The 13,060-nt window shown below is 37.0% G+C and overlaps 2 protein-coding genes across 2 annotated transcripts; both read left to right on the top strand.

Annotated features, from left to right (window-relative positions):
- Positions 1–30: 30 nt before the first annotated feature.
- mynn (myoneurin) lies at positions 31–8,919 on the top strand. The gene is given in 10 exon segments (XM_051882357.1): positions 31–70; positions 331–440; positions 506–621; positions 3,549–4,890; positions 4,892–4,976; positions 5,659–5,818; positions 7,297–7,475; positions 7,587–7,670; positions 7,767–7,853; positions 7,956–8,919. Coding segments are annotated over 8 exon segments (2,349 nt in total). The 5' UTR covers positions 31–70; positions 331–440; positions 506–613; the 3' UTR covers positions 8,360–8,919.
- A 540-nt stretch (positions 8,920–9,459) lies between these two features.
- Positions 9,460–12,944, top strand: lrrc34 (leucine rich repeat containing 34). The gene is made up of 10 exons (XM_051882679.1): positions 9,460–9,612; positions 9,707–9,819; positions 9,984–10,048; positions 10,140–10,223; positions 11,269–11,397; positions 11,475–11,570; positions 11,673–11,827; positions 12,112–12,267; positions 12,374–12,500; positions 12,582–12,944. The coding sequence occupies exons 1-10, from the start codon at positions 9,521–9,523 to the stop codon at positions 12,807–12,809; spliced, it is 1,245 nt and encodes a 414-aa protein (XP_051738639.1). The 5' UTR covers positions 9,460–9,520; the 3' UTR covers positions 12,810–12,944.
- The last annotated feature ends 116 nt before the right edge of the window (positions 12,945–13,060 follow it).

Raw genomic sequence — 13,060 nt, 5'->3', positions numbered from 1 at the left:
TTTACATGTATGTCCGTTTCATTTAAACAGGTTTTTGGGTGTGGTTTAAACCATTATAAATTTCCGTGAGGTAAGTGAATTATTTTTAGTTTTGTTTATTGCTTATAAAACTATTGCATTTAAAATATTGGATCATAGGTCTATAAGTCAAGTTCACCCAAAATTATTTAATCATTTATTCACCTTCATGTTGTTCCAAACCTTTATTACTTGGCAGAATTCACCACTTTTATTATATGGAAGAAAGATGCAATGCAAGTGAATAATGACAGAATTTCTGTGTCTTTAAGAAGTTTATAAGAATATTATAAGATGCTCTTGACATTGCAGGTTGGCACTCTTACACGTCATGCCACATATCACTCACAGTGAATTTCTTCTGGAGCAGCTGAAGAGGCAACGTGAGAGAAGCTTTCTGTGTGACTGCACAGTAGCAATAGGTCAGGCTCATTTTCAAGCACACCACAATGTTCTGGCAGCCTTTAGTGAGTATTTCTCCACACAGTGTATTGATGCCGGAAGAGAGGATGCCACCATAACTTTGGACCCAGAGTTGGTGAGCGGTGCTGTGTTTGAAAAACTACTGACATATATTTACACCGGGGAATTGAATATGGACGGGTGAGTTCATGGGAATCTAATTCTATAAGTTCACCTTCGTATACACTGTGTTCCAAATTATTATGCAAGTAACATATAAGTAGGATTTCAGTACAATAAACATTCAGATTTTAGTTTTTCTATGAAAGTGTTTGTTTATTTATCCATGTCTTTTTAGATAACTGGTATCAATCTCAGACAAAATAATTTGCCAGGAACTTGGGTAAATGGAGACCCTACTTAGAGGTTGTTCCACATTATTAAGCATGTCACAGTTCTCATGCAATATGGGGAGGAAGAAAGATCTTTCTGAAGATGAAAAACATGAAATGGTGCAATGTTGTGCAAAAGGCATGAAAACAACTAATATTGTGTGAAAACTGAATGGAGATTATCGAATTATCTTATTATAGATTTGTGAGTGATTTAGAGCACAGCAGAACTCGGTCAGATAAAGGCTTATTAAGAAAAGTCCCTGTCAAAAAAATTGTATTAAAAGGGCAGCTATAAAAAAAGCCAGTGTTGAGCAGCAAACAGATATTTGAAGCTGCTGGTGTCTCTGGAGTCTTGAGAAGCTCTCCATACAGGCTGGCAGTTGTGCGTAAAGATGCATTTTAGCCACCACTAACCAAACCTCACAAAGAGAAACATTTACAGTGGGTTTAGAAATACATAAAGACTCATTTTTAAATAGTTTTATTCACTGACGAATGCCGTAATACAATGGATGGTCTAAATGGATGGATTTCTGGATGGTTGGTGAGAGGCCACCACGTTCCAACAAGGCCGTGACGTCAGCAGGGAGCTGGCGGGTGATGATTTGGGCTGGAATATTGGGAAGTGAGATGGAAGGTGCCTTTAGGGTCTCTGAGAGTGTCAAAATGACTTCTACAAGATATGTGGAGTTCATAACTGGCCATTTTCAGCTATGGTATAAAAAGAAGGATAGTGCCTTCTGAAATACAATGCACTATGCACTATCCCATGCTGCAAAAAAACACCACAGCAATAAAGCTGTTTGAAAATGTATTTCTACACCCACTGTAAATGTTTCTCTTTGTGAGGTTTGGTTAGTGGTGGCTAAAATGCAATTTTACGCACAACTGCCAGCCTGCATGGAGAGCTTCTCAAGACTCCAGAGACACCAGCAGCTTTAAATACCTGTTTTCTGCTCAACACTGCATTCTTTTATAGCTGCCCTTTTAATACAATTAACTTTTTTTTGACAGGAACTTTCTTTAATAAGCCTTTATCTGATCGAGTTCTGCTGTGCTCTAAATCACTCATGATAATTCGATAATCTCTATTCAGTTTTCACACAATATTAGTTGTTTTCATGCCTTTTGCACAACATTGCACTATTTCATGTTTTTCATCTTCAGAAAGATCTTTCCTCCTCCCCATATTGCATGAGAACTGTGACTTACTTAATAATGTGAAAACCTCTAAGTAGGGTTTCCATTTACCTAAGTAGACCTGGCAAATTATTTTGTCTGAGATTGATACCAGTTATCTAAAGAGACATGGAGAAATAAACAAACAAACACTTAGAGAAACACTTTAGAAAAACTAAAATCTGAATGTTTATTGTTCTGAAATCCTACTGATATGTCACTTGCATAATAATTTGGAACACAGTGTATATATAGTCTTTTTACTGACATACCTTCCTACCTGACATTTTTTTTAAAAATAAATAAATATAATATATTTTAGCATAATTTTAGCATAAAATTGTTTTTTTTTTTCAGTAGTAATTGTGAATGTTAAATATTAAGTGTACAATTATTTATTTATATATATATATATATATATATATATATACATAGTTTTATATATATAACTTTTTCTTCTTTTTTTTTACTGCGCTATAAAAATATTGTATCGGCTAAATCTTTTGTACATTAAAACTATGTATTTATATACTTAGCCAATTAAATATTTTATAGTAGATTAAATAAAAAATCATATTCACTTTTTAAAATGACTTTCCATGACTTATACACACAAACACATATGTATAATTATTATGCAAGTTGATATTCTGATTTTTTTTTTTTCTTCCCCAAGCACGTTTTACCAATTCCAAACCACATCAATCTTAATAACTACTGTTAATTTTGTATTTAATCATTTATAAGTGATGTATAATTGTTCATGAAGGCTGGAAGTGAAAAACGCCTTATATTCAGGTGTACATAATTATTAGGCAGGTTTTCTTTTACAGATAAAATGAGCCAAAAAAGAGATTTAACTCAGACTGAAAAGTCAAAAATCATTAAATGCCCATGAGAAGGATGCAAATACATTACTAGAAACTGAAGTTAAGGCATGACCAGTGGGCAGCAAAATGCTCAGTGGGTCAACAGGGTCAAACAAAAACAGGTGGAGAAGAAAAGACACATGTTAACAGCAAAAGAATTAGGAATTAAGATGAAGAATTAAGTGTAAAACCATCAGGAACCCTTTAGTCTCCAGTGCCACCATTTTCCAGAACTGCAACCTACCTGAAGTCTCTCAGATATTTAGGTTAGGTAAAGAATCCTAAAAAAAATTACCCCCACTTAATAAGAATCACATGTTGAAGTGTGGTAAAATACATGAAGACTGATATTTTGAAGGCTTTATAGACCAATTGAGAGTGACTCTTGAAGGACCAGCACCACATCCTCTTGTACCACTGTTTGAAGAATTTATCTTCCAGAATCTGGCAGTAAGTTCTGGGAGCTGATTTTTAGTCCATCTCTATCATGAAAAGTCCATCTTGCAGAGACTCATTTTATCTGTAAATGAAAACCTACTAAATAATTATCCTGAATATAAGGCGTTTTTCACTTCCAGCCTTCATGAACAATTATATATGCAACTTGCATAATAATTATGCAGGCATTGCATATATATTAAAGAGAGAGAGATTGCTGAAAGCTGCTGTGCTTTGTTGTCCACAGGGAAGAAATTGAAAGTGTTCAGAAAGCTGCATCTTATCTTGGTATGCCCGAGGTTGTGGCTCGCTGTACCCTATCCCAAGATGATCTCAAAACTGGTGGCTCACCCGCAAGACAAATGTATGAAGATCCAAATTCCCCTCTGAGCCCAGATGACTATGAACCTTTAGAGCCGATCTCAGAGGTGGAGGAACGGATGTTGTTAAGGGGAGAGAAAGAAGATGGGTCTCAGGATGATCCCGCCTCTATGGATGAAGCCCAGTCGTCCAGTGAACAAACTCCGCAGAGAATCGGCAAGAGAGGGAGGAAACCCAAAACCAGGTTGTATGAGGATGATGTTGAGAGGGAGTCCATCACTGCTCAAAGAGGCAGAGGAAGAGGTCGGGGGAGACCAAGAGGTCGCCCACGGGTGAGGCCATTGACTTTTGATTCAACTGATCAATCACCAGCGCAGCAAACTATGAATCCAAATAGCAGCTCTATAGGGAGAGGATCCGGAAGACCGAGAGGTCGCCCACGGATTAGGCCTTTGTCCACTGATAGAGATGATTCTGGTAACGTTGAAGACGATTCTGTAGCAACCAAGGATCAAGAAGGGGAGAACTCTGCCCGCAAAAGAGGACGTCCACGAATTAGACCCCTATCATCTGAAGCAGAAGGAGACAAAGGAGATGAAGAACAAGGAGACACCCAAGAAACAGAGGTTGTTGAAGATGATGCTGTGAACGCTGGTGAGGAAGATGACGGTAATGTAAAGACTGATACAGAGAACCCAGGCGAAACTACTGCTTCCAAACGAGGGAGAGGAAGACCACGGACTAAGCCGTTATCCACTGAGAACCAAACTACAAATGCTGAGACTGCAACTCCAAACACAGAAGATGGCTCAGAAACTGGAAAAACAAAAGAGAACGAAGGGTCCGGCCGTAAAAGAGGAAGACCTCGTTCTAAGCCCCTTTCTTCTGAGGCACCCGAATCTTCAAATCCAATAGATAAGCCTGAGAACAGTGGAGAAGAAGCTGGTGAAGAAACAATCCAAGACTCTGAGAGACACACTGAAGAAGGCTCATCTCAAGGTACAGAAGATTCAGAGTCGAGTGCTGCGAAGAGGATCCGCACCAGCACCAGAAAGAGAAGCTTGAGTAGAAAGCTGAAAGAAAGCCAAGCTAGTAATGAGGAAGAAGAAGAAGATGAAGAGGATGATGAATTTGGCAATGACAACGAGGACTGGGCGGGAGAAGAGGAAGTGAAACCTTTGCAGGACAAACACAGGCCTATTTGTAATATCTGCGGGAACCTCTTCTCTGAGATGAGCAGTCTGCGCAGGCACATGCGCATACACAAGGGGCCTCAAACCATATCAGTGCCAGCTCTGTACCCGCTCCTTCAGACAGGGCAACCAGCTGAAGACACATATGCGCATACACACAGGTACGTCTCTCGCATGAAGAAGTTAAGCTGCATTAATATACTTATTCACTTGGATTAATTCATAGTCTTGATAACAAAAATGTGCTATATTAGTATGATATTATAATTTTTGTTAATTAAAACACTACCGTTTAAAAGTTTGGGGTCGATACATTTTTTTTTTTTGACTGTTTTTGTCTCTTATGCTCAGCAAGGCTGTATTTATTTGATCAAAAATACAGTAAAAACAGTAATATTGTTTAATAACAGTAATCATATATTTTAAAATGTAATTTATTCCCATGATGGCAAAACTGAATTTTCAGCATCATTACTCCAGTCTTCAGTGTCACATGATCCTTCAGAAATCATTCTAATATGGTGATTTGCTGCACAAGAAACATTTCTTATTATTATCAATGTTGAAAACAGTTGTGCTGCTTAATATTTTTGTGATGCATTTTTTTCATGATACTTTTTGATAAATGGAAAGTAAAAAAAAGTTTATTTGAAATATAAATATTTTTGTGATATTATAATTGTATTTACTGTCACTTTGGATCAATTTGATGCATCCATGCTGAATAAAATTCTTTAAAAAAAAAAAAAAAAAAATCTTATTGACCCCAAATTTTTGAACTGCAGTGCCATAACTTTGTTTATAGGTTTACGTGGAGTGATGCATTTTTTGTGTTGTTTTCAGGAGAGAAGCCCTTCAGTTGTACATCTTGCGAGGCACGTTTTGCTCAGAAGTGTCAGCTGGTGTATCATTGCCGCATGCATCATGGAGAAGAAAAGCCACATAAATGTGATTTCTGTGGAGCGGCTTTTGCCACATCTAGCAATTTGAAAATTCACATAAGGTATGTGTAGAACAATTCCAAGTAATTTTCATTGATAAAATTACACATGAACATGATTATGAGTTGTATTGCTTCCACAGGATTCAAATCCGGTCTGCTTCCTGAATCATGTCCCCCCTCGCTCCAAAAACTGCTATTCCGTAAACAAAAATTAAAATTAAAGATAGATAAGTCATAGTTAATTGCTTAGCAGTTCTTTTAATATTGGATTTAATATTATTATTATTATTATTATTAGCCTATAAATAATATTATACTTAGAGATAGATATTTTTAGAGATGGAAGCTTAATTGGTTCTTTAATGTTGGGTTACATATTAATTAAAAATTAATATAGATCAAGTAAAAATTTTTTAATACTGGATTTATTATTAATTATACCAATAATAAGGATGATGATAATAATGATAGTTATGGCAGGGTCAAGGCAAGGAGAGGAGAGGTGGATCTCGATGCAGCACTAAACTTTTATTATTAACCTAAACAACAAAGGCAATCCAACTCGGAGCAAAACACGTAGGAGCAGGCAAAAATGTGACAGCTATACACATGCATAGACAATACTTGAAAAAGGACAGAACCAGACTGACCGCTTAAATACACAAGACAAAAGCTGCGTTTAATTCCACTTTTAGACACATACTCGCAAACTTCCCTAAACACTTCCCCTCAGAGGAATCCCCGCCGGCATTATGAAGTGCATTTAACTTCAAGTGGGCGATGGAAGTTTATTTCGACAGACCCTCAACGACTCGATTTTGACTGAGGGAGCAAGTCTACCCAATATGTACGCTTCAAGCTGATTCATAGACCACAGTGCAACACGACTGTGACCTCACAGGAGATTGCGGTTAATTTACCCCCACCCCACACAACTCTAGTGTATGATATTGGAGCTGACACATTTTGTGTCTTTTTTTTAATATATATTTTCTTCAACAGCCCAAGCATACATACAGGCCTATAGAATATGTAAAACAAATTCATAAGAAAAGAAATTTAAATAATGGCGTTCTGCCAGTAGTGGGCACTCATGCAACGTTAGCAATGACATACGTCTGAGTGAACAAAATTGAGGAAAGTTATCAAGGGAGGGCATAAAAAAAGTGGATGTGGGGGTTGTTTACATGACAAGTTTTCAACTAAAAACAAAACTTTTTGGCCATTCATTTAAATGACAACAGCGTTTTGGGAGCCTGAACACAAACTTTTGAAAACGGGGTTCAGAGTGCAAATTTTGAAAACTACAGAAACGTGAATTTGTGAAAATGGTGACGTCATGCGCATGCGTATTCAGTGTTCAGTCTATAGGTGCATAGTGTTTCTTTACAAAGTGACATCGCCCACTACTGGCCTGACAGCATAATATAACGTTTTTAGTCATTTCTTATCCATTTTGGACACTTAAACATAAAAATGAGTATCATATTGGTCGATAAGTTTCCATCAGCTTCTCTTTATTTCCTCTTTGCTCTCAGAAAACATAGTGGTGAGAAGCCGTATGAATGTGGAGAATGTGGGAAGCGCTTCACACAGGCCAGCACTCTAATGTACCACAAGCGACGACACACGGGAGAGAAACCGTACATCTGCGACACCTGTGGCATGGCCTTCGCTGTGTCCAGCTCTCTCATTGCTCACACCAGAAAACACACCGGTGGGTTTGTAATGCATTCACAAAAGCTGTCAAAAGTTTCTGGAGTGATTTGCTAACATGTCGATGCTACTGGGAGCTTGTTTAATCTTTTTTTTTTTTTTTTTTTTTAAGGTGTGACTCCATATATATGCTTGGATTGTGGAAAACCTTGCATAACTGCTGGTGAACTTCGAAAACATATGGACATCCATAACGGTAAATTTAGCTGATAAATAAAAACAAGTTGTATGTTTCAAAATGGAAACCTTGTATGTCCATATAATATGGATTTGTCTATGTCCTTGCCTTTAGGATCGAGAAAAGTGAGGTGTAACATGTGCGGGAACATGTTTGCGGACGTGTATAGCTTAAAGAAACACAGTATTTTGAAGCATAACTGTGCGTATTATTTTAATGCCTTTCTTGTTTAATCTTATATTATTACTAATTTGATGTATCCGTCCATTCATCTAAATGTCTATTTTAAAACACACTTTTCAGTTCTTCCGGAGCAAGAGCAGGCACAGACGCAGACTTTGAAAACCGACCCGACGCAGTGTCCTCTCAACATCCCCATTGACCACCAGGGTCTGATTGCACGTGTGCGCTCTGCCCTTGTCGATTCCCAAGACCATGAAATTCAGATGGAGTCCCCGTTGCCGATTTTGCCCCCCGAAGCCCAGCTCATTATCCAACAGTCGGCAGAGCCGCAGATGATCATACAGCACGCAGATGGCACAGAGCCCTCCATGATCTTCCAGCACGCGGAGTCATCCGAAGCGCCCGTTCTCATTCAACACGGAGAATCTGGCGAGCAAGTCAGCTATGTTGTGGAACAGTACGAAATCCCAGCGACTGCTGAGATGGAGCACACGCAGATCGTCATCGTTCAGACCATTGATTAAACTACCAAGTTTTACTTCCATTTTAAGTGTATTTTCTCCATAAAGTGAAGACTGAAGGTAGGATCAGTCATGCCAGTGCAGAAGCAATTTGTTATGAACATCCCTTCAGATAACTTGTTTTCTAATCCTCTGAATGACAAACTCTTAGCAGATATCAGTTATACAAAGCTATTGTGTGAGTGTGTGGGACTTTTTTTTTTTTTTTGGTTATTAAAATCTGCAGAATCTGGATCATTAAAGGCATAAAGTATTTTCTGAAATGAAGGGAAAGCCAAACTTAGCTTTAGCTGTAATATAAAATGCTGTGCTTAGAAAAAGCATTTTGGTTCATATGTTTAAAAAGACTTTCCTATTTAATTGAAAAGGACAGTTCGGCTATACAGTACAGGACTTGGTTATTCTGATGTTTTGAACTATGCGTTTGTCTTTTAGAAGTATGACATGTAAATACCTATAATGTTATATGACCCAGTCTCTGAACAATTTCATTTATGATGTGAAATAATTTGGATCCTCTAACAAACTGGGCAACTTTTATAATAAATCATCTCACGTCTGAATATGTGTTTTGGTTGATATATATTTGAGTAATGCATTCATGAATTTCATCTGGTGAAGACCACAGATATATTTCCTACTATATAAAATTGCTACGTTTACAAGAACTTTACATTTTACTATTATATTTTTAGTTTTTAGGGCATTTTTATTAGATGTCATTACCTAACAGTATTAGTGAATTTTAATTTAGAAGCAGTCCATTTCTTTTCATTTATATACACTAATATACTTTACAGGTGGCTATTTTTTATTATTAATATAGGTTGAATATTACTTTTAGGAGCCTTTCTCCAAAAGGTGAGCATTGTCTTGTTTTTTCTAGATTTTAAGTAAAAAATGAAGAGTCATTCATATATTTTGACTACTTGTGCAGTACATTCATAAAGAAATAATCAGTGAGAAAAGATTAAATAGGCATATTTCACTTATTCTCAGGCACTTATAATATTTGTAGTTTCTTTAACCACATTTCTACACATTTGTTTTTGTTATTGCAAAATAGCAGTCGACCTGAAGATGTCGCCATTGCGCAGATGCGGTCCGTGTTGACAGCGACTTCAAAGTTAGCCTCTGTTGCTATAGCAATTCCGAGCGTTAAACATGGTGGACTTAATGAATCGCTATTTATCTGTATGTGCTGAAGCTCAGCAGCCCCCAAATACCTGTGTTTTGAAAGTTTTGGAAGACAGCAGGTCGGTTTAAAAAAAATATGTAATGTTATTTCTCATTTTAGTATGTCATTTTGGCTGTTTCACATTCCTTTATGTTGGGTTTTGTTTCATTCAGCGATGGCTCACTCAAACTAACAGGTAATGATCAACTGAAGCACGGAGACAGATTGACAGATGATGATGTGCTGGTCTTGTCAAAAACACTCGTGGGAAATTCGGCTATAAAGGGTAAATATTAACTTGTCCTACCCAGAACACTTTCGGGTTAGACACGCAAATCATAAACCACTGCAAAAATTACAAGTTTATTGTAACCTATACTTGATTGTGTGGTGTCCCCCACCAAATCAAGTATTTTTAAAATATGATTTCATAATGAAACTTAATTGCAGGTTTAGATCTTAGATACAACTGTATCACAGATAAAGGAGCTGTTTATGTTGCTCACCTCATTCAGGTATGTTTTATTATTAGTTTAAAGACCAGTTGATCAGGTTTATTTTTTCCAGCTAACTTGAGACCTTAAAGGAATATTGTCATTTTAACAGGAGAGTGAGTCCCTTCAATCTCTTGATCTGATGTGTAATAACATTGAGGCAGATGGTGCAGAAGTGATAGCAAAAAGTTTGCATGTAAGTGTGGCTAATTTGGATTTATAATTAATGTTAAAACTTAGCATTAATTTATACATAATTTAAGCACACTGTAAAATTATACTGTGTAACTTAAAGGATTAGTTCACCCAAAAATGAAAACAATGTCATTAATTACTCACCCTCATGTCGTTTTACACCCGTAAGACCTTTCGTTCATCTTCAGAACACAAAATGAGATATTTTTGATGAAATCCGATGGCTCAGTGAGGCCTCTATTGCCAGCAAAGGCACTGAACCTCTCAAGATCCAGAAAAGGTACTAAAGACATATTTAAAACAGTTCATGTGAGTACAGTGGTTCAAACTTAATATTATAAAGCCACGAGAATACTTTTTGTGCGCCAAAAAAAACCCCAAAATAACAACTTGTCAACAATATCTAGTGATGGCAGATTTCAAAACACCGCTTCGAAGCTTTATGAACCTTTTGTTTCGAATCAGTGGGTTCGGAGCGCGTATCAAAACTGCTGAAATCACGTGACTTTGGCGCTCCGAACCACTGATTCGAAACAAAAGATTCGTGAAGCTTCGAAGCAGTGTTTTGAAATCGGCCATCACTAGATATTGTTGAAAAGTCGTTATTTTGGGTTTTTTGGCGCACAAAAAGTATTCTCGTCGCTTTATAATATTAAGTTTGAACCACTGTACTCACATGAACTGTTTTAAATACGTCTTTAGTAACTTTCTGGATCTTTAGAGGTTCAGTGACATTGCTGGCAATAGAGGCCTCACTGAGCCATCGGATTTCATCAAAAATATCTTAATTTGTGTTCTGAAGATTAACAAAGGTCTTACGGGTGTGAAACAACATGAGGGTGAACTAATCCTTTAAGCAATTTCAGCTAATATGAGATTCAACTCGATTTTTAAGTCAGGTTAATATAATTTGAATTGAAATAACTTATAAACCAAGTGGGATTATTCTTAAAAAATAATAATAATAATAATAATTTAAAGCAGCAACTGAACTTAAATAGAGGATTTTGTTTTTAAAGTGAATGTATTTTCTGTTAATTTTACAGAAAAATAAAAGTTTGAAGTCACTCAGAATGACGGGAAATAAGATTGGAAATAAAGGTGGCATGCAGCTGGCTGCCATGTTGCAGACTAATGTTACTTTAGAAGAAGTAGATGTCTCAGACTGTGATCTGGTAATTTTCCCCAAACACAAATATATAATGACAAAATAAATGTCATTTGCATTTACATTATTGTGTTTATTTACTAGGCTACACAAAGTGTAATAGCATTTGCCATCGTCCTGAAGAACAACAAGGGAATCCGTGCCATTAATGTTAGTCGTCCTCTTCTTTTCAGTCTTCAGGTATGTTTTCAGGTTTTCGATATACTCATTTTATGTTTTAATATATTTAGTGAAAGTCTTTTTTATTGGCTAAAACAACAGTGATCTTAACTTAAATGGCAGGAGGAAACAACAGTCCATATGGCACAGATGCTGGTGGTGAATAAGACACTGAGGGAGCTGCACATGGGAAAGCACGACATGACTGATACTGGTGTAGAGAGGCTGTGTGAAGCTCTGAAGTTAAACGCCTCTCTACGCTACTTGGATCTTCGCTGGTATACACTCACGCACACAATTCTCTAATTCATGAGAACTTCTGTAGAAAGCAAAGGTAGTTTTTATAGTAGCTGTTTTTTCATACAGTGAAAGGTGACCAGGGCTATCGAGCAAGACTTTAAGTGAATAACAACAAAAATTGTCTGTAATTTTATGATGCTTTTATTATGTTTTCTAACTGTCATTGTATGGCAGAGATCAAGTCAGGCAGGACACTACTTTTGTGCTCCACAGAAAAAAAGAAATGATCATTTCTCCTTTTTTTTTTTCCTTTTTATAACAGTAACAGAATTACACGGGATGGAGCTAAATGCTTATCAGAGGTTTTGAAGCAAAATAGTTCTTTGGAGATTCTAGATCTTTCTTTCAATCGCATTGAGGATGATGGTGCGGTGTATCTAAGTGAAGCTATCAAGCTTCCACACAGCAAACTCAAAGCGTTAGTGTCCTCCTATTTAAAAAACAATGCTATTATCTATCTAAAATCTAAAGTTTACACATGACACTATTTCCATTCTTCATGCTGTCCAACTTTTGCCTCCTAGATTGTCTATTACCAGCAACAACATTGGAAAAGAAGGTCTCATGTCCCTCAGTGAGGCAATGAGAGTGAATTCCTGTCTCACGCACATTTACATCTGGGGGAACAAACTTGAAGAGCCAGTCTGCATGGTGAGATTCCACAGAATTTCCCATTATGAAATAGTGTTCAGCATTTAAATGTCTTGCTGTTTTCTCTGCATGTTTAATCAGGCTTTCTCTCAGCTGATAAGCAGCGGGCAGCTGTTGGGAGAGCACACAGATGTTTCTCCCTATGAGGTGGACGGTCGTGTTTTCTTGGCAGAAGCATCTCATGGTTTACGCAGACATTACTATTGGACTTCCAGATATGGGGCATATGGAGACTCGAGTAATTCAGCACCGGCCCTGATGGCATCAGATTCATTGGCTCTGCAGATCTACCCAGACTCACATTTATGATACGATTCACGATTTTCAGTTTTGTCCAAAAGTGTGTGTTGCTGCTTCAGAGTAAAACACATTTAGATTAAACTTAAAGGGATAGTTTACCCAAAAATGAAAATTCTATCATCATTTACTCACCTTTAACTTGTTCAAAACCTGTATGAGTTTCTTTCTTCTGTTGAACGCAAAAGAAGATATTTTAAAGAATGTTGTTAACCAGACAGTTTACAACAGCCACTGACTTCCAAAGTATTTTTTTTCCTACT

Source organism: Ctenopharyngodon idella, chromosome 23 (genome assembly GCF_019924925.1).
Source record: "Ctenopharyngodon idella isolate HZGC_01 chromosome 23, HZGC01, whole genome shotgun sequence".
NCBI classification, from domain to species: Eukaryota; Metazoa; Chordata; class Actinopteri; order Cypriniformes; family Xenocyprididae; genus Ctenopharyngodon; species Ctenopharyngodon idella.
Note: the sequence above shows the minus strand (reverse complement) of the source record. Positions and strands in the feature narration are given on the sequence as shown.